General features: G+C 38.5%; 1 protein-coding gene across 1 annotated transcript; it reads right to left on the bottom strand.

The window, feature by feature from the left end:
- Window positions 1-12,681: 12,681 nt before the first annotated feature.
- On the bottom strand, window positions 12,682-14,380 carry LOC134804664 (serine protease inhibitor 2.1-like). Its single transcript, XM_063777779.1, has one exon. It carries the CDS (start codon window positions 14,237-14,239, stop codon window positions 13,055-13,057), a length of 1,185 nt encoding a protein of 394 aa, XP_063633849.1. The 5' UTR covers window positions 14,240-14,380; the 3' UTR covers window positions 12,682-13,054.
- Between the last annotated feature and the right edge of the window lie 6,653 nt (window positions 14,381-21,033).

The raw sequence follows: 21,033 nt of genomic DNA, 5'->3' as shown, positions 1-21,033 counted from the left end.
AAAAGAAATGTAAACAGTGAAACCAAAATTGAAAAGAAAACTCCATGCAGCTGTCAGTGTCACTGTCGTGACAGATCACAGCAGCTACTTTTTTTACAGGCTAAGGTCTCATACACACGAGCGCTGTTACAACGCGCGTTAAAAAGCGCTTTAATCTGTCCGCAGTCTAAATTCGATTTAACGACCAAGGCGAAAATCCAACAAAATTGATAAAAAGCGCCACCGCCGTCGTCTGAATAAATCTCAGCAATAAATACATATGTATCTATTTATGTCATTCAAACGCTTTTTTAACGCGCGATGTAAAAGCGCCCGTGGGTATGAGGCCTAAGGCGCGCTTGTATCCGTCCACACGCTAAATTCGATTTAACGACCAACGCTTAAAGTCGAAACTCCAACAACGCTTGATAAAAAGCGCCACCGCCATCGTGTGAATTTTTGGTCCCCACCGTTTCCTAGTATGGATTATGGTGGGCAACAAATAAATTCGACCAATCATAGTGTCGCATTGTGTATGATTTGTCCCTCACGGAGGCACGCGTATACCAGTGGTCTATTTTATAAAGCTACAAGTTACAATTTACAAGCGGAAGTCTCTTTCTAACCCTATGTGTTAGAACGAGACTTCAGCTTGTAAATTGTAACTTGTAGCTTTATAAAATAGGCCACTGTTCTATAGGATGCTACCTTCTATGTTTGTGTCGAATAATTTATTTGACGTTTCAGTTGTCAAATTCAAATTGACAGATCGTTTTTGTGTTTCTCCCGCAGCTGTTATATTATACCGAAAAAAAATACAGTAAGTTCTAGCTGTAACCTAGTATATTTTTGGTTTCATACAAGATAATGATATCCCTTCAAGTGTCATCAGCGAAAACGGGAAAAGTAGTCAAGTGGCAACGCGGATTAGCGCAAAAGTGGCGAGGCCCCGATGGGTGGTCGGCGCGTATTTAGAGGATTTTACAAAATGGACGATTTATATAAGCATCCATGTATGAAAGTATAATATAAGTATATTAAACTATACAGCGTTGGAATCAGCCTTAAATAGTCTTGAGCCATACCAGTGGGGGAAAACTAGGTTTTTCGGGTGTTCTCGGCTGCGCTAGGCTCATGGTGCGTACACACCAACCCAACGAACGCCAACGAAGGTTTTTCAGTGTTGGCTATTGCACGTTTGTTGGTTCTCATTCAGGTGCGTACCTACACACCAGGCCAACGAACGCCAACGAATGGCTTTCGCTGACCTTTGCAGGCCTTTGTTAGCTGTGTCTAGACGGATTAGCAAACGCCAAAGATTGTTTGTTGGCGTGTGCCGGCGATCCGCAGCGAGTCGGCAATATCAAAGGATTTGAAGCAATTGACCCAACGCGGTGTGGATTGGGGTGCGTATTAGGTACTTACACACCAAGCCAACGACCGCCAACGAACGTATTTTAGTGTTGGCTGTCGCACGTTCGTTGGTTCTAGCCAATGCCAACGCCGAATACCTACTTTCGTTGGTGTGGTGTGTACAATGATGCCGCTACGCAGCGGATTGCCGGCACACGTTACGAATGATTATGGAAAGATCGTTGGCGTTTGTTAAGTCGTCCAGACAGGGCCAATGAAGGCCGGCGAAACTCATTCGTTGGCGTTCATTGGCTTGGTGTGTATGAACCTTAACACTTGTAACCACCTCTCCCGCACCTATAGTGCGGATAGTGCCAGACCGTACGCCTATAATATACAATTATGTACAGTCACCTGCAATAATATGTTACACAACGAAGGCCGCAAAAATATCTGACTCGTTCTTAATTGTAGAGCCCACAGACCAACCCCTATAGACATAGCTTATAGGACGACTCGCGGCCTCCACTCATGCGAGCAATAGCGCTTATAAAATATTTCACGCGCGCCGCTCCGATCAGTTGCGTCCAAATTCACGACCTGTTAACAGTGTGTGCGTGTTTACGAAAATAAATCGCAATTTATTCAAATCATGGGATTTTGCAGTGTGAAATGGTGTGGCAAGTCATCTAAGACTTCCAGTTATAAAACAGATGGAATAACATTCCACAGGTAAGTCAAAATCACTATTTTGTTGAAAATTATTTCTTGTCCGCGGGGTTCATTTTATACTGGTCAATATGGTTGTACTGAGCGGCAGTGAAGTAGCCCGTCCTTTTCCGTCAACTTGAAAATGCAATGTGCTATCACTTTCACGTCAACAACTAGTGATGTGACGGTGATGGTTTTGTCAATTGCGGTAAATTCGTGCTTTCGCTCGAACCATATTGTACCATTTTAAGAAATGTAAAAGATAATTGTGATTCTCTTTCATTTTTAATTGAGAATAAATAAAATTGATCTGTAAAATCTATAGTTTTAATTAGGTAGTTGGTAGTTTATCTTAGTGGGTATATGTAGTATGTAGTTTAGTTTTTAGTTAGTAGTACCATTATTCTGCCCTCCTAAGCTAAAAAACCGTATTTGCAGTCAATTTGTATGAAAACTGAATGCAAATACGGCTTTTTAGCTTAAGAGGGCAGTATTGAGGTAGCATCAAAATAAGAAAATGATCATATTTTAGCAGGTTTTCAGAGCAACGCCCATGTGACATTCTCCTAGTTGCAAGCGCCATTAGTTAGTAGTATAGTTTCCATAGGCTGCGTTTGCCACCAAAGTGTATTTTTGAAATTCATGATTGATTTATTAATAATAAATGAATGATGTAATTTTTTTTTAAGAAGCCAGGTGAGCAGTTAGGTCACGAGATGGACCTGATGATGAACTTTGAAGAAGTGCAAGGGAACTCGGTGATGGTTTATGATAGACACATGTTGTGTGGGTTTGTTAGAATCCTCTAGGTGAGCAGTACGGTGGGGGGGCACGAGATGGACCTGATGATGAACTTTGAAGAAGTGCGAGGGAACTCGGTGTTGGTTTGTGATAGACACATGTTATGTGGGTTTATTAGAATCCCCTAGGTGAGCAGTAAGGTGGGGGGCCACGAGCTGGACCTGATGATGAACTTTGAAGAAGTGCGAGGGAAATCGGTGTTGGTTTGTGATAGACACATGTTGTGTGGGTTTATTAGAATCCTCTAGGTGAGCAGTAAGGTCTTGGGTCACGAGATGGACCTGATGATGAACTGAAATGGACTCCGACGAAATGTGAAATTTATTACACATTTATATTGTTTTATATTTGTTTATGTTATTGCCGTAACCAAACTAATTTTACAGATGTGCTGGGATCATATACAAAATTGTCGCGTCGGTTTATTCGTAAACGTAGGTACTTAGATGCTTTAAATAGATTATGCATGGTTGTTTAGTATGAATTAGACTAGGAAAATAATACAGTATTTTTCATTAGCATGCATGCATTGGTGTATAGCGGCTTTTGCCTTTGTGTCAGTGACGTGGTGCCTCAACGGTACTACTGTAGAAAACAGCGTTAATAAAAACTGAATATCTGAGAGACCGAGCTTTGCACAGCAAACATAAAAAATCTAAAATGCGCGTTTTCCTAGAGTTAAAACGCCTCGCCTCCGTAAACCCCCATATAGCAAATTTCATCGAAATCGTTACAGTTTTTCTTATGTTTACAATCTTAGCTCATTAATAATATGCAAAGTAACATTTTTAGATACATTTTTAAAGTACCTAATGAATGATTATATTGTATGAATATTCTGAAGTAATTAATCTGTGGACTTTATTGATAACAATTATTTTACCGCAACAGATTACGGTACCATTGGTACCAGTACCACTGCAAGTAATGAACATGTCCCATCCCTACGCTTACACGTGTCAGCGCGCCACGACCAATCGCAACGCCGGGAGCACCCCTCCCGCGCCTCACAGTTTGGGGATTTGCGTCGCGAACAAAATGGCCAATATTAGGTTTCTAGTCGGGTGTTCTGTGGTAGAGCCATAAGAGCTTGTCACATATTTTTGAGGCCTTCGAAGAGTAACATATTATTGCAGGTGACTGTACATTCAAAAGTTATTTGACCCTAGTGACCATGTGTCCTATATACTTACATACATATCCGTCATAGGTTAGGTACATACCGTCTACAAAAAAAAAAACATTCGCTAAAATTATGCTGTCATGTGAAAAACAATGTGAATGACATATAAAAAACACAATGGGATCTGAGCGTCTATCCGGCTTGACTGCCAAGGCCAATGCATTGTGAAAATTAGCAATAAAGTTTATTGTTATTGTTCGGTGCTGCTTAATAGAGCACTTAAACAATTGACGTGGCTGTGTTAACAATAATACTAAGACTTCATCTACCTACACATTTTTTAATAGTGGTGTGTTAATTTGACAACAATTGAATTAACACTTAATAAAAATTCCACGATCTTTGCTCATAAATCGGGCTTCCATCAAAAAGGTTGTGGGTAGAAGTCGAACTTCAAAATTCACCATTCTTTTACAGATTTCGAGTATTCCAACTCAGAACCCCCATAGAGTAAATTTTATTCGATAGCGTGACGAGCGTACGCGTTTGCGTTGTCTATTTTTGTATGGGATTTTGAACAGCGCGCCAAGCGGGACGTTTTGGTAACTCAATATCCCGCGAAGAACCCCGCGTACGTCACGGTCTCGAATGAAATTTACTCTAAAATAGGGGTACAGATTAAAATTAAATAGAGTCTGTGCGGAAAGAGAGGAGTCGCAGAATGTATTATTGGAACCCATATATAGGTACATTTCACGACTCTTCTCTTTCCGCACAGACTATTTATTCCCCTTATTCATAAACGTTTACTGAAGTTGACAAGCCGATAATAATCGTTTGTCCCTTTGCGACGTATTGGTATGATGGAAAGGGACAAACGATTATGATCGGCTTGTTAACTTTAGTAAACGTTTAAGAATAAGGGGGTAAATGTATATTTTCTATTCATTTGTTTGTAGCTGACAGGAGTACGCTACGAAATGGCTGACGATATTGGAAGTAGGTACCTATCGGTTGAAAAGAAGAAAAACTCCAAGAATGACTCGTCTCCTATTCTTCAGGCACTTTAGGTAGGTATTACATACATTTTCCTCATTGAATCTAAATTGTTTGCGAAAAAAAACATATTCTATTCCATGACTTACACCATGAAACCGCCAATCACGGCGAAGACCTGGAAACTTAGGACAAGGCCACCCGTATTCGCTGCGGGGACCTGCCCCAACAAATCAGTAATATGCACCTACTTGAAAGGCCCACCTCGTGAGCCTTTCCCGGGGATTCGTGAGATGCTTGAAATATGAACACGTAGTACTTCTCGACAGGTTTTTAATCAATGTTATCACTATTATCAGTAACGTTTACGAAAATGCTTCTCTCTTCACCATACAAGATGCTTGACAGACAAAAATATACCTTCCACAGATAACATATATACGTTTTTCGCGCCAAAAGTGATGTTTTGGCGGCCTTAAGCGAACTGTCATTATTAATATAACCTAATGTTGGTACACCGTATTAATCATACAATTTATTAACAAATAGAAGAAATAATATCAAGGTGTTTCCTTGTCAAGTCTGGAATAATACAGAATGAAATGAGTCCAGGAAATATAAACGCTAATACTCGGCTAATTCTGACATAAAACGCGACTCTGCGTTATTGACAGTTAAACGGAAATAATCTACATTTCACATAATACACAACAAATCAATGTACAATAGAAAACAATAAAATAATACTCAACTACATCACTACAGGCATTCCTTGAATACCTGCAGCGACTCACTCTTATAGACTACATCATTGCAGCAATTACCTACAATGACTCACTATGTTAGATGTATGTACATATACATAACTCACTCTTAATTATCATCATTACATAACTTCTGTAATGATTCGCTCTTTATATCAAATAATCAAGGATATTCATAAATTCACTTTTCAATATTGATTCACATGTCACTTAGACTTCTGAATTTCAATTATATATTTTTTTCTTATCACTAAATTCTCTGGCACATCATTACCTGACTTGTGTAATGACTCGCTCTTTTATATCAAATTCTCAAAGACATTCAAAAATACACTTTTCAATATAAATTCACTTAGGCTTCAGTATTAAAAACAATTATAAAATAGACTTCTCTTATTTCACTAAATTCTCTGGCTCATTTTAGATATTATCATAGATTTTTCAATATAAATTCACTTAAGCTTCAGTATTACAAACAATTATAGAATAGACTTCTCTTATTTCACTAAATTCTCTGGCTCATTTTGGATATTATCATAGATTTTTCAATATAAATTCACTTAGGCTTCAGTTTTACAAACAATTATAGAATAGACTTATCTTATTTCACTAAATTCTCTGGCTCATTTTAGATATTATCATAGATAAGTACATGTTTATTATAAAATCACAAGACTCTCTTATTCGCTCAATAATAAATTGTTAAGACTACGTATTTTTGGTAATAACATACAATTTTTTTTTTTAACGTTAAATTACACATTCACTTATAGCGTTTTTTTTTTAATCTATTCACACATCACAAAAGTAATCAGATAAAATTCTTAGCAGGATAATATACATTCACATCAGTCTCTTACTTCTCATGTTATCTTCACAACTTTAATTAAGTTTACTAAACATTAAAGTTTACAATAGATCTGAAACTAATAAGTTTTCACATACATCTTGCTTTTTTTTTCTCTATTTAACATGTATCCATTGCTCTGAATGTAACTTTTGTCTTCACTCTGAATCACTAGAAATTACATCGTTACTGAAAACTAACCAAGGGTGCAACTTATCTACCGCATAAGTTCCCTTGTAAGCTTTAGCACCTTGTTTACGTGTGATCGGAGTATCTTCCACTTCGTACCGGTCGTTACCTATTACTTTACTAATTCTATACGGGCCAGCGCATTTTTGAACTAACTTTTTACTTTGCCCTGGTTCACCACGGGCTTCTCTCTCCACGCGTACTAAATCGCCTACTTTGTATATCTCAGGTTTTTTCCGGGACTTATCAAAACGTTCTTTCTGCTGTTTTTGACTTTTTTCTATATTTTGGGCAACTTCTTCTCTCAACTTGTCAATGTCTTGAGGTTGCTCAAACTCTGCGACTACCGTATTCATAACCCCATCTGAACACCCAGTAGGCCTCAAACTAAATAGCACTTCAGCAGGCGTGCGACCTGTCGTCTTGTTAACAGTGTTATTTATTGCCCATTGAACTTGAGGTATAGCTAAATCCCATAAATTATCCGGTTTATCATGATTAACGGCTGTTAACGAGTCTACAATCGTACGATTGTATCTCTCTATTTGTCCATTCGCGCGAGGACTGGCGACAGCATTTAACACATGCTCCATGACACCTCTTTGTTTCAAGAACTCGGCGAATTCTTTACTGGTAAAACTAGTTCCTCGGTCTGAAATAATTCGTCGCGGTACGGCATAGAGAGAAAAGTATTCATTGAACACCTTTACGGTAGTACTAGTCTTAACGTTTTTCACAGCTTTAATGTAAATAAACTTTGTAAATGCGTCAATTATACAAAGTATGTAACAATTTTTGGATTTACTCATGGGGAATGGGCCACAGTGGTCTGTATGTAAGGTATCGAACGGTTTATTCACTTTGGGTATCGGATGAAGATACCCTTCCTTGGGCCCAGCTGGTACTTTATTATGAGCACAATTAAGACATGCCTTACAGTACTTTTTGATGAAGCGTCTCATTTTTGGGAACCAATACACACGACTGACTTTTTCGTAGGTTTTGTCGAATCCGACGTGTCCTAAATCATCGTGATTCATACGAACTATTTGCCATCGAACTGTTTTTGGGACTACCCATTTGAGATTTATTTCTTCGTTCTTGTTTATTATTCGATATAAACGTCCGTTTTTCAGAGTAAAATTTTTATGGACTTCAACAATCTCTTTGGTATTCGGATCGCTCAGTATGTTCACTATACGCTGTAATTCAGAGTCCTGTTGCTGTACTGTTTGAAGCCATGTATCATCGTCAATGGATAATATATCTACTACTTCCGTAATTTCTTTTGGTTCGGACTGTATTGGGTTTCGAGATAAAGCGTCTACATGGAGCATCTTCGTACCCTCCCTATGCTCTACAATCAGGTCGTACTCTTGCATAAGAATATACCATCGCGCCACTCTCGGTATCAAATCACGTTTGGTCATAGTGCTACGAATGGCAATACAGTCTGTAACTACTTTAAATGTCTTACCGAGTACATATACCCTAAACCGATCCAATGCACAGACCACAGCCAGCGTTTCTAACTCATAGGAGTGTAATTTACTCTCGTCAGGAGTGGTCTGGCGGCTGTAATACGATATAGGTTGCAGCCCCGCTGTAGGGTGCCGTTGCATAAGTATCGCTGCAACGCCTAACTTACTAGCATCTGTATGAATTTCTAATTCAGCACTTGGATCATACAATGCTAATACTGGACGACTCGTCAACTTTTGTTTAAGCTCCGTAAAAGCGTTCATTTGAGATTCACCAAAATTCCATACCGTGTCCTTTTTTGTAAGTGACGTCAATGGTCTCGCTATGACTGAAAAGTTTTTGATAAAACGTCTGAAGTAGCTTGTCAGCCCAACAAATTGACGAACCTCATGTACATTTGTCGGTACCGGGAAGTCGTGTACAGCTTGGATTTTGCCTAAACCCGGTCGTACCCCCTCAGAGCTAATCTCATACCCCAGATAGTCGATACGGGTCTGAAAAAAGTGGCACTTATTCAAATTTAACGTGAGTTTAGCAGATCGTATTAATTGAAACACTTTTTCCAACTTATCTAGACCTTCGCTTATGGTTTTGGAAGCAATTAATAAGTCATCCATGTAGGCCAAGGCCAAATTCCGACCAAACCCTCTCAGCATAGCATTAATCGTTCTCTAGAAAACACTCGGAGCGTTCGCCAACCCAAACGGCATGCGATTAAACTCATACAATCCGTCAGGTGTAACGAACGCTGTGAGGTGCCTACTTTCCTGATCCATTGGCACTTGATAATATCCCGACGCCAAGTCGAGACTACAAAAATAAGCGTTCCCTCCTAAACTGTCTAATTGGTCCTCAATTCGAGGCAACGGATATTTGTCCTTTAGAGTCTTCCTATTTAAGGCTCTGTAGTCAATGCACAAGCGTTTCTCACCATTTTTCTTTTTTACCAATATTACCGGGCTTGAATAGGAAGACGTACTTTCCCGTATAATATCGTTTGACAACAAATCCTCGATTATCTTCGACAACTGTTCGCGTTCAAGTTGTGACATTCTATAAGGATTATGTACTACTGGTACATTGTCATATAAAGTTATGTGCATTTTTGATAAATCGGTACTTCCTAGTTCTTTGAGATTCAACGCAAAACAATCCCTATACCTTTCTAGTAAATTATAAAATTCACGTTTGTCAGTTTCAGTCAGTTCTGTACCTAATTTCACTTGATCTATTGGCAACGGTTGGTAATCTCCAGTTTGACTTGTGGTACATGTGCCTACATATTCATTGGAGACTTCTTTGTACTGATAACCCCGAGTAAGTAACTCATCAACTTTAAAATTTAAGGTATTATTTGATAAGTTACTTATCATTACATATCCTTTACCATTCTCAAATTTATAAATTCCTGGAAGAATCATGTAATCAGTATTACCTACTTTCTGTCTATGGCTATATTGTATAAACAGTCCACCTGAATAATCACCTTCCACTTTGACATCCATTGGAGAGGTGGAATGAGGCAAGACAGCAATAGTATCCTGAATGAATAATTGTAATTTTTCATTCTCTCCCACAACCTCAGGTTTTTGTAAAAATATCAACTCATCATTTGTTTTAAAGGCCATGACATGGGACTGTTCAGTAAATGTCTGTCCAACTAATATAGGTGCTAGCAAATACTGATCGGGTACAATCAAAACTTTAACCTTCCCTCTGACATTGTCTATTTCTAAAGTCACTGTTTTTCTGCCCAAAGGCTTAACTAACGAATTGCCAAATCCCTTCAATAACGGTAAGTCACTAAGGTCCCAATCCATAAGAAAATTTCGAGCATTAGTTTCTCTCATCAAAGTGCTCCGGCTCCCAAAATCAACATATGCCTGGCATTCTACCCCGTTAACATGAATGGACTTAAAATACTTCTCATTTCCATCTGTAGAGTTATCAAAATTATCAATACATAATATTGTTTTTTCTTTGTTTAGGTTCTGCCGTTCCTTATTATTGCTATTACCTGAATCGGCCTTTTTACGGCAGTCTTTTGTTTCGTGGCCTAGCTTGTAACAGTAAGTGCATTTTTTTAGTGGTTTATTACACCTAATACTGATATGCCCTACCTCATTGCAGTTAAAACATCTTAGAGGCTGTGTGTTTGAATCGTTGGTTTTATTTTGACTATTTTGACCATGTACAGCTTTGTTTAATGGCATGTTCTTACCGCGCATAAGGTTATTTGTATCGGTCAAAGAAACAGTACGCAGATAGTTTAGTAGTTGTTCTGGTTTTTCAAACATACATGCACCGGCACTCATCCGTACAAATTTGTCATCAATACCATGGATTATGCATCCAACAGCCTTTCGGCCGGATATTTCACATTTATTTACTAAAGCCATTTTGTCATAATAATAATTTTCTAAGGGCTGTCCGATCCTACAACGAAGTTTCAACATATTTGTTAAAAGGTCTCCATAATTCTCATTAATTAAAAAAAGCTGTTTTTAACTTTTCTGTCCATTCAGCCCATGTAAACAGTACTGATGGCAGTCCTTGATACCATTTTTTGGCTAAGCCGCTTAATTTTGGTATGGCATAATGACAAATATGTCGGTCATCCCAATGATATATCTGGGCACTCATTTACTTTGGTCAACCAGGTAAGTATATTTTGGCTATTATCATTAGGGTCAAATTCTGGAACCACACTGTGCGAGACTGGAAAATTATTAGACCCAAAAGAGAATGGTATTGGTGGTGTTCGAGTCTTATTGCGGTCTGACTCCGAGCTTCTCCAGTCTTTCGGCCTTTGGCGACAACTATGTGAGCGAGACGAATGATCCTTATAACACTCTCTACTCTTACGTTTACGTTTGTGCGCCCTATCATGCGACCTACTCATACACCTATAGTGTGAATCAGTACTAGTACTTGACCTTCTCTTGCGTTTTCTGTCTCGCTTCCTACTATGACTACGAGATCGTCCCATTTTACTATTTCACTGTTGCAGATCGACAATAGAAATCAAATAGAATGAAAGTTAATATCAGTAACTCAGAGTGAAGTTCAAAGTAAACAATTATTATTAAACTGACAGTCTCTGGAAATAATTAAAATAAATTACTACAGCTATTTATGATAGAATACCTAACTAAATAACAATTTCTCTTCTTCCTTGTAGTCAAATATTTTCAGATTTATCTGAACATCAAGATGCACACCAAGGGCTAGAAGATTTTATTCAATTGACAGTATTTCAGCTATTATGGTTAGTCACTGTAGGCGTCCAAATCCCAAAAAAAAAACGCACACGCATTAACGCCAAACTCCACGAAACATGCTTTTGTAAGTACGATCACAACACAAAACACACACCAACGTCGTCTTATAGGAAAAGCTTGGTTAGGCAGTGTAGAAAAGTTTGTTCACATAGGTTAGTTTTCGTTATTCAACCATCGCTTATTCATCTCTGAGCTCAGTTAGTAAGCATAATCACTTTGCTCATTGCCAAAATACGGTGAAACCAGATGCAAATAAATGGAATTCTCTGACCTTAGCTCCAATTCATAGAATTCTCGTCCTTCACAGCTAGGCGGGCGTCGGTTTCAAAGGGCAAGCTGCTCCAATTCATCCCGGCTTCTGAATTGAAAGGCCCACCTCGTGAGCCTTTCCCGGGGATTCGTGAGATGCTTGAAATATGAACACGTAGTACTTCTCGACAGGTTTTTAATCAATGTTATCACTATTATCAGTAACGTTTACGAAAATGCTTCTCTCTTCACCATACAAGATGCTTGACAGACAAAAATATACCTTCCACAGATAACATATATACGTTTTTCGCGCCAAAAGTGATGTTTTGGCGGCCTTAAGCGAACTGTCATTATTAATATAACCTAATGTTGGTACCCCGTATTAATCATACAATTTATTAACAAATAGAAGAAATAATATCAAGGTGTTTCCTTGTCAAGTCTGGAATAATACAGAATGAAATGAGTCCAGGAAATATAAACGCTAATATACTAGACACATCACATCACATCACATATAGCTTCTATCCAACAAAGAGCAACCGGCCGCCCGTATTTCTAGCGAGGACTAATTGACTCACCGCACACAAATGTTACAAAAAAAAACTGGAATGAAACTTAACTAGTGTTGGCACAACTCTTTTGAGTCTAAATTTGAAGAACTCCACACCGTTTTACGAGGTTCCGCTCGTAAAAAAGTTTCTTAAGTCCAGCGCGAGTATTTTTTAAGGATAACTCAAAAAGACTCGAACCTCCGAATAAAACAATTTAAATAATAGCAAAGAAAATAGTCGTTATTGTATGGTTTGTGTATCTTACACATCAATTTTACATTAACACAATTGGTACATAAATTAAGGAAATGTAGATAAGAGCAACTAGCAGGGAAAAATAAAGCAAATGTAAAAGGAACATTTTAATGTAAGAGTCTCATATTTAATTATAATAAAGTTACATAATAAAACATGATTATAATAAAAAAAGTATGAACATTTAAATTCAGTCTAACATTTTAACTTAAAACTACCTGATTAAATTATTTTAAGTAACGCGGCGAGATACAAAAAAAACAAAAACATTCAAAAGGGTCCAATTTAGGCTACCAAGTAGGTACGGTAAGTACCTTAAATCACTTAAATTAGCTTTCCTAACTATGTAATCTCGAGCGTTAGGTATGATATAACTTTATGACACTTTCTGGCACTTGATTGGTAAAATTATGTAACTAATGTTTAAAAAGCACGCACTGAAATCACGAGTTTTTCTACAAACAACATTAATAAACAGTAGGTTTCGAATAGATGCCACCAAATATAACAGTCGTAGTAGTTTTCTCAATAATAAAGTACGCAAAAGGCTTGTTCGCTCTCATAAGTGGCGTCGATATCCTATCGGCGAAATTAGCGGAAGTCGCAGCAGAGGCTACCGTCCCAGTTTCAGTGACTTCAATGTCAGCTTTGTGCACAATGGCCGACACATAAATATTCTCATTCGTGACACGTTTGAAACTAGCCACATCTGGTTGAAAAATGTCGTAAACACCCATGTCGTTTAATGGCTTGTTCATAACAACATTCGTACTAATCTTGAATCTAGGAAGTTTAATGTCAACGTCAGTCGACCCGTATTCTTCAATATCGCTCTGCAGCTTCTTTGTTATTTCTGTAAGGGTCACATTTTCTAGCCTTCTATAGACATCGTCCAACTTTACTCGGGGATGTGGCAGAATTAACAGCATAGAATATTTTCCATCACTTCCATAAGGCAATTCGACAACAAACGCTTTTAAGTCAACGATATTAGAGAATGGAAATTCCGCTCTCTGATACATCATGTTGACTTGTCCTACGACCTCATTATTTTCGTTGTAAAAGTTCTCAACTGTTGTTTCGCTCGCGTTGAAAGGGGATGACCATAAGCCTTTAAAGGATATCACATTAGTTAAAATCATCCTAGACTCCGCAAAGTCATCCGACGTTAGCACGTTAGAGACTCGCCCTCCGGAGTTTTGGATAAAATTGTTCGCTTTGCCAGCCGCCAGGTCAGGATTCTTAAAATCGAGTACTTTTATTGTTGCGTCGAAATCTGTGCTAATCGTTTTCCGAAAGTCCGGATTCAAAGTGAAATCGTCGTCGATGAATACAAAGTTTTTGCTCGTCAGTGATACTCCGTTTGTGGACGGATTTAGCACAGCTTTTGTCAATTCTTTGTAGCCGGCAATAACGGTTTTCTTGCTCCTTGGGAGGATGAAAGCGCGTTGCAATTCCGCGAAACTGTTGCCCGTTGCACCGAGCGCGACTCCGGTCATTAGGGTCCATATTCCAAAAGGCGATATTACTACATGTCCACCGGTTTGTTTCTGTGTATGATGCAAAAGTTCGATGCTAAAATTTCTTGATCGCGCACTAAACTCCTCGGCATAACATGTCGCGACAAATAGTAGGAAAACTATGGTCTTCATTGCGTGTGGCCTCGACCGCGGTCGTCTATGTACTGGCGGCGATTAACGTGCTAATGTCAAGGTAGTGTCTAAAGCAGGTTTCCGGCAATATCATTTGTGCTTACCGAACCCTGTTAATGGAGTATAAGCCTTACAGTTATAGAAATAAGTTATTATTTTGTTTGATTTACGTAATGTTTTCGATAATATGAACTTGACTTGGGTCGTCGGCAGCTCGAATGAAATGATCGTCTTTTTCCATAAACTAAACCGTATATAATATGTTTAGTTGTTTTATCAGAAGAAGTAAATAATTATAATTATCATTTATGCCAGGAGTGTCCAAAGTTTTCCAAAGTTTTTGTAATAACAAACTACAATTATTTTTAAGAGGTGCTGTGCTATCAATTTCATTCTGTTGTCTGTATAAATAAGTATCATGCTGAAGAAGTTTAGGCAAGTCTCATACTAGTTTACGTAAAACCCTACGGGGTCTTCCCTCAAACTATGAGACTTCGCGGACTTTGACGAAGCCAAGGAAGCTTGGTGAAGTTCCTGCCCGAGAAAGGATTTCCCAACTTGCCAAAGGAGCTGGGACGACATCATGCGCCACATTTCTGTGAATTACTGTCGTTAGAGTCAAGTAATTTAAGATTATTGATTATTTTAGTTATGATGTAGGTACATTTTAATAATGTAATTATTAGGTATGAATTTTTTTGGCTTGGCTCCGACTTTAAGGATATCGGTATCCCGTGTCAAAAGGATAGTTTTATTTTATAATTTTATTTTTGAGTAACGTAGGTTTTCATTTCATTCATTCAAAAGTTTTATATTGTATTCGTTTTCTGTCAATTCATGTTCACGCCAATAACACGCCACGATTGTAGCTACGCCACGGGTTTCCCCATAAGCGTTTCATGCGGTAATTATAATCATATGAGATGAGAATCGTGACTTCATATAAATTATAGACAATTACTCTGACCTCTGACGTACCGGGTTCTAAACTTCTAATAAATCAACCAGTCAACTCGACTCGAGATCGGTCAAAAAACAGTGTTTATAGCTCGTTTACAGATCCCGTGCTGCTACCCCCAAAATTGTCTTAGGACTGTTAGGAGACCTTCCCTAACTTTTCAAAAACAGTTAAGTATTGAGATTTGCAGATTTTAGAAAAAATTTAAAGTCAGAGACAAAATCGTCAACTTGTTCAATTTGTTTTTCTTGATGCCAATCAATTCCATTTCTGTCCAGGATCAAAAGCTTTTTAGAGACCAATCTATGCTAGGGCACTAGAAACGTCATACGGCCCCGACACTATCATGAATCTGACATGACTTGTAATGAAACTCCAGCGTTTGGGCCAGTCCGGTCATGATAGTCTTAAATCTCCCCACACACTTATCAGTATTTTTATCAGTATTTTACATCATTACTTTTCACGGGGAGTTTTAAGTTATTATATATTTCCTAACCGTTTGGCTTAGTTTTGTTATAGAGTACGCTTTGAAGAACACAAAAAATCTAAGTATTCAATCAACGGTTCCAATTCTTCTAACTTGTCGTAACCATACTATATTGTCGTACTCGTAACTCTATGCTTGATGAGACAAAAAATGGAGAAACAGAGATAGGTACTAGGTAGTTAGAAAATGATTTAGGGTAGTGGCACAAAAGATAACCGACCCGCAGAAGATGAACGTTTGGCTTTAAAATCGCAATCGCATGATTTTACACAGAAAAGATTTTTGACTAATTCCTCTAACGTTTTTGTTGCTCAGAATTACATATCTTACCTTATTTCATTAAAATATTTGCAGTTTAAACATAAAAAACATTTTGATTTATTTAATCTGCTTTTATATGATACCCCACACGTGTATGTGCAATGCATGGTTTGTGTATAATACTCAGTATTCTTGTCTTTGGATAAGTAGTTGAGATGCAATTAAAAGTTTAAAAGTATACGTAAGTATATTACGAAACCAAGTGGTTAGGTTAGGATTTTGCTGACTCAAACAGCCCTGGGTTAATTTGTCTTTACGTATCAGTCATCAATCGCTGTGTGTTTGAAAATGTTTTGACGTAACCATGGCAACGAAGATAACAAACAATTAATGTCAGACAGAATGACAGACTGAAAGGATTTGCTTCACTCATTAGTGTAACTAATATAATATTATACATATATCTAGATCACGTCTCACATCTAAAAAAACGTGCCGAAGAAGATAGACCACGATAGTCGATAATTTTGCTCAACCTGCGTAGTAAGAATGCATAAATATCTCAATAAGCTCCATACTTGACGTACTGAAAGAACTACTGCTCGGGTACTGAAGAGAGAACTGCTCCCAAGGAGAAGCTCCCTGGTGCCATTGTTGATGAGGAGGATTTAACACTGGTGTTAAGAAAGAAGAAGACGATTACGGCGCCTCGTAAGACAGTGTGATACCGCCGAGCCGCCTAATTCCGGCTTGCAGATTGCTACACCCAGTGTTGCACTGTATGTGTCGCGCCTGCATTACACCGCCACGGCTGCTAGAGAGGTGGAGTACATATGTACTAGCGTGTACTAGCGTGTAACCGGTCTTCTGGTGTAGATATCTACACCAGAAGACCGGTTACACGCTGAAGGTGTTCCAGTTTCGATCGCGCCACTACGTGCACTTCAACTCTTATGTGATGCGCGTGCAGCGACCGCTGCAGGGGACCATCGAGTGCGCAGACTTCTGGCCGAAGGGTGTAGTGTTTCGGAGGTTCCGCGAATCGGACACAAGAGTAGACGATTCAACGGAACCACGCCGCCGTTCTGTCGCCATAATACTGTTTAATTTTAAGTTAATAAAATTTATAATTATGTCTGTGAAGTATGTATCTGTGTGCCTTTCTTGTCTAAAAATAAATGTTTTACCTATTTTATTTATTTTTTGTAGCTCTTTTATATTATAGTGGTTAGACTCTAATCGGTCGTGGGAGAACTCCGTCTTTCTAGAGTCTGTTCGGAAAGAGAAGAGTCGTGAAATGTATTGGCCCCCATACATTCCACGACTCTTCTCTTTCCGCACTAACTATACACTCGCGTGCAAAAGTATTGCATCACTTTGCATTTTTTCGTCCGCACCCAATATATTTGTAAACTGGTTATTTTCGCTAAATTATTTTAATGTAATCATGTTCCTTGAAGTTTTAGCTTTACGAAAAGTAAAAAAACATGGAAATCGGCCCAGTATTTTTCAAATTATCGGCATTTTCCCGATTTGTGAGCGGTTTCACGTTATCACGCGCACGAGTTGCGTTACCCTTGACCCTTATAAAACGGGGGTAGAGAAGGGGTTGTTATCAGTCACTTATCAGAAGTCGATCGTTACATATCTCCGCGTATTTTCCCGTGAAAAAGACCTGGAAAAATGGAAACCACTGAAGCTGAAGTCCGCCAAATCATCCAGCCCCTGCAAGCGGGGCGTAGCCAACGTTCAGTACCTGCCGAGCTGAATTTAAGCTAATCTGCAGTTTGCAGAGTTTACCTGAGGTTCCAGGGGACTGGATCCTTTACTTCAAGACCAAGAAGCGGCCGCAGAGAGTGTACATCAGAGAGGTACGACCGCTTCTTTGTCACAACATCTCTCCGAGATCGACACCAGACCAGCATTGCCATCCAGCAGCGTCTGCGTGAGGTACGAGGAGTGGCTGCCAGTGAGTAGACAATAAGAAGAAGACTTAAGAAAGCGAACTTGACACCCAGGAGGCCCGCAGCGGTGCCCAGATTGCTGGCGCGACACCGTACAGCCTAAAGAGAGTTTGCTGAAAATCACAAGGACTGGACCATTGAGCAATGAACCCCAGTTCTCTTCTTGAAAGAGTGCAGAATGTGTTTGAATGGATGTGACCGAAAAGGAAGAGTCTACAGAAGGCCAGAAGAACAGTTCGCTCAATGTTTCTTCTCCGAAAGGGTCGCATATGGCGGTGGATCCGTAATGTTCTGGGGCGGCATTTCCTACGACGGGCGGACAGAACTGGTTTTCGTGCCTGGCGGGGGCCGTGACAGTGGATTGACCGCTGCCAAGTACATCACTGATATCCTGGAGGAACATGTTGTTCCTTATGCCGGTATTTTTGATGAGGGGTTCATCCTAATGCAGGATAATGTCCCGTGTCATACCGCTAGGGCCACCGCAGCCTACCTTCTCGAAGTGGGCATCGACACAATGGACTGGCCAGCGATGAGCCCGGACCTTAACCCCATTGAACACGTGTGGGACTACCTAAAAAGGAGGGTTCGAAAGCGGAATCCTGCCCTGGTCAATGTTGAGGAGTTGAAGGGATTCTGCTGGAGGAGTGGGACGCTATTCCTCATGATCACATTAGAAAATTAATTACGTCTATGAAAAACCACTTGGTTTGTGAAAGGAGGCCTGTGGGTGGCAATACCAAGTATTAATTTAATAATAATAAACGATATTGTATTAAAAAAATGACTTTTATTCTCAAGTTTCCGGATTTATTTTTGGAGCATTATGCGACTACTTTCAGTTTTATGATTTTTTTATAGTCTTCAGATTCGAAATTTCATTGAATTTACCATTTTTCTAATGCGTTACATTATAAGCTTTCAGTTGATACCAAAATTTTCAGAATCGGGTATAGAATTACAAAGATATTGGGTGCGGACGAAAAAATGCAAAGTGATGCAATACTTTTGCACGCGAGTGTATTAGGGTGACCATCATCGTCCTAGCTATGTCCTAGCACCGTCCCGGCATTTTGCTACGGCTCAAATTTCCATAGTAAAAGTATATTATTTAATTATTGTTAACAATTGAAAGTAAAAAGTATTTTTTTCCTGTATGGCAACTTTTAGAAAGGGACAGACGCATTCTGCATGTTTTTCTTTTTTCTTCAGAGTCAAGTGAAAAATAAACTTTAGAGCAATGACAATAGAGTAGGTATACTTCACTTATTGACTTAAATGCCAGTAATAACTCTTGTTAGTATAAAACCTTCTTGTTACGTACTTTAAACGACGGAATGAGGGATTAGAATGATGCGCTCCACTCACTATCAGTATAATGTCATTATTTTGACATTTCTTCTAAAATATTAAAAATGTTTAATAACTTCATTATCGTCCATCATTCTTTCTGTCATTTCTGATTCCATCATTCTAATCAGACAGACATTAATACTGACAATGAATTCATTGTCAGTATTAATGTCATTTCTAGTATCATTACTTTGACATAACTCCAATACTGACGGAAATTATTAAAATAAACTTCATTACTTGCCGTCATTCCTTCATTACAATCCCTAAACTATCACTAAAAACGTCATTCCTTCAAAGTAATATCAGTATTCATGATAGTGTCGGGGCCGTATCAGAAACGAGATAAATTGTTTTCCATGCTCCACAAAGAAATATATTTATACTAAATATTACATGCTCCTGGTAAGGTAACAGTTATATGATATCTCTCATGGATATCGTATAATCTGTGTTAAGGTACAAAGTGATTGGTTGACTGGTTACCATGTCATATTTCCGAAATTATATGTCCAACATTACATTTGCCAAATTTACATTTTAGGTAGATATTACAAGCTTTCCTATAATTATATTAAAGGTCCCCATAGTTACCTATGGTGCAGTGCATCATCTCCTTTCTTCTAACTTTCTTTAAGTCATACAGTTTTTTAGGTTCTTATTACTTACATTACCAACTTACCGCAATTTATTGAGTTATTTTTTGTTTTTAAGGCGTGAACCCTGCCTGTATTTAGTATTATGCGTATGTATCTAATTAAGTAGGTATATTTTATGTGCCTTCTGAGTGGAATTGGTTGGATAAATACGACTCATACGAGTAAGATCATTCGATTGGTTTTAGACAGTTTTAGTTTAGACAAACAGTTTGACCTCTTGGCACTCCTTTAACCCTCCAATGGACCCTTCAACCCGACATTTAAAAGGAGGCATCCAACAAAACAATGTAACACATTGTTTTATTCAATTTCACATAGTTACTTCCAAGGACGAGCAACAATGGCCTTTATTTTGTCTCTCCAGATAAGTGTAACTGTATTTGGATCTTAATGGTTCTTTTGTTAAGGAAACAATCACATTTTGTACGTATTTAAAAATCGCAAGGTCGATTTGCTTGGTCTGATTTAAGTGTTCATGGGTGCCTCATTTGTTGGGTTGCAGTATTAATTTTTGTAGACTACTAAGGCCCACTTGCACCATCCCACTAACCCGGGGTTAAGCGGTTTAACCGTCAACCCGGTTTCAAATTGTACTGGTCACCATGGTAACTCCAGGTTTAACCGGCTAACCCCGGATTAGTAGAAGGGTACAAGTGGGGCTAAGTATGACTATTTAACCATCTCAAAATAAATATGGTCGTTCTTATGTTTTTGAGCAGTTGTGCAAAGTTTGAGTATCACTGGTCATTGACTCACGCGAGGATCGGAAAATACGCCACATTAACATTGTAAACAATTAAGTTGAAGCTGCGGGCACTATGCCTGCCTGTCATGGGGGTTATAATTACCGATTAACGTCATGCCTACGACTAAAAGGGCCTCTGTCCTAGTGCAATATTTGGGGATAAGCGGTAAAATGACAAAAGATGATGTATGTAGGTAGTAGGTAATAGTCTTTTTCAGTTCTATTGACACGATGTAGTATTTATGGGAAAATTGATTTCACTAATTTCAATTGTATACCTACTAAATTGTATAACTATAAAAATTACCCTATATTTAATCTCATGTTCTGTTAAAAGCAAAAATTATTACGTTCTGAAGTAAAA

The sequence above is a fragment of the Cydia splendana genome, chromosome 2, assembly GCF_910591565.1.
Source record: "Cydia splendana chromosome 2, ilCydSple1.2, whole genome shotgun sequence".
In the NCBI taxonomy this organism is placed as follows: Eukaryota; Metazoa; Arthropoda; class Insecta; order Lepidoptera; family Tortricidae; genus Cydia; species Cydia splendana.
Note: the sequence above shows the minus strand (reverse complement) of the source record. Positions and strands in the feature narration are given on the sequence as shown.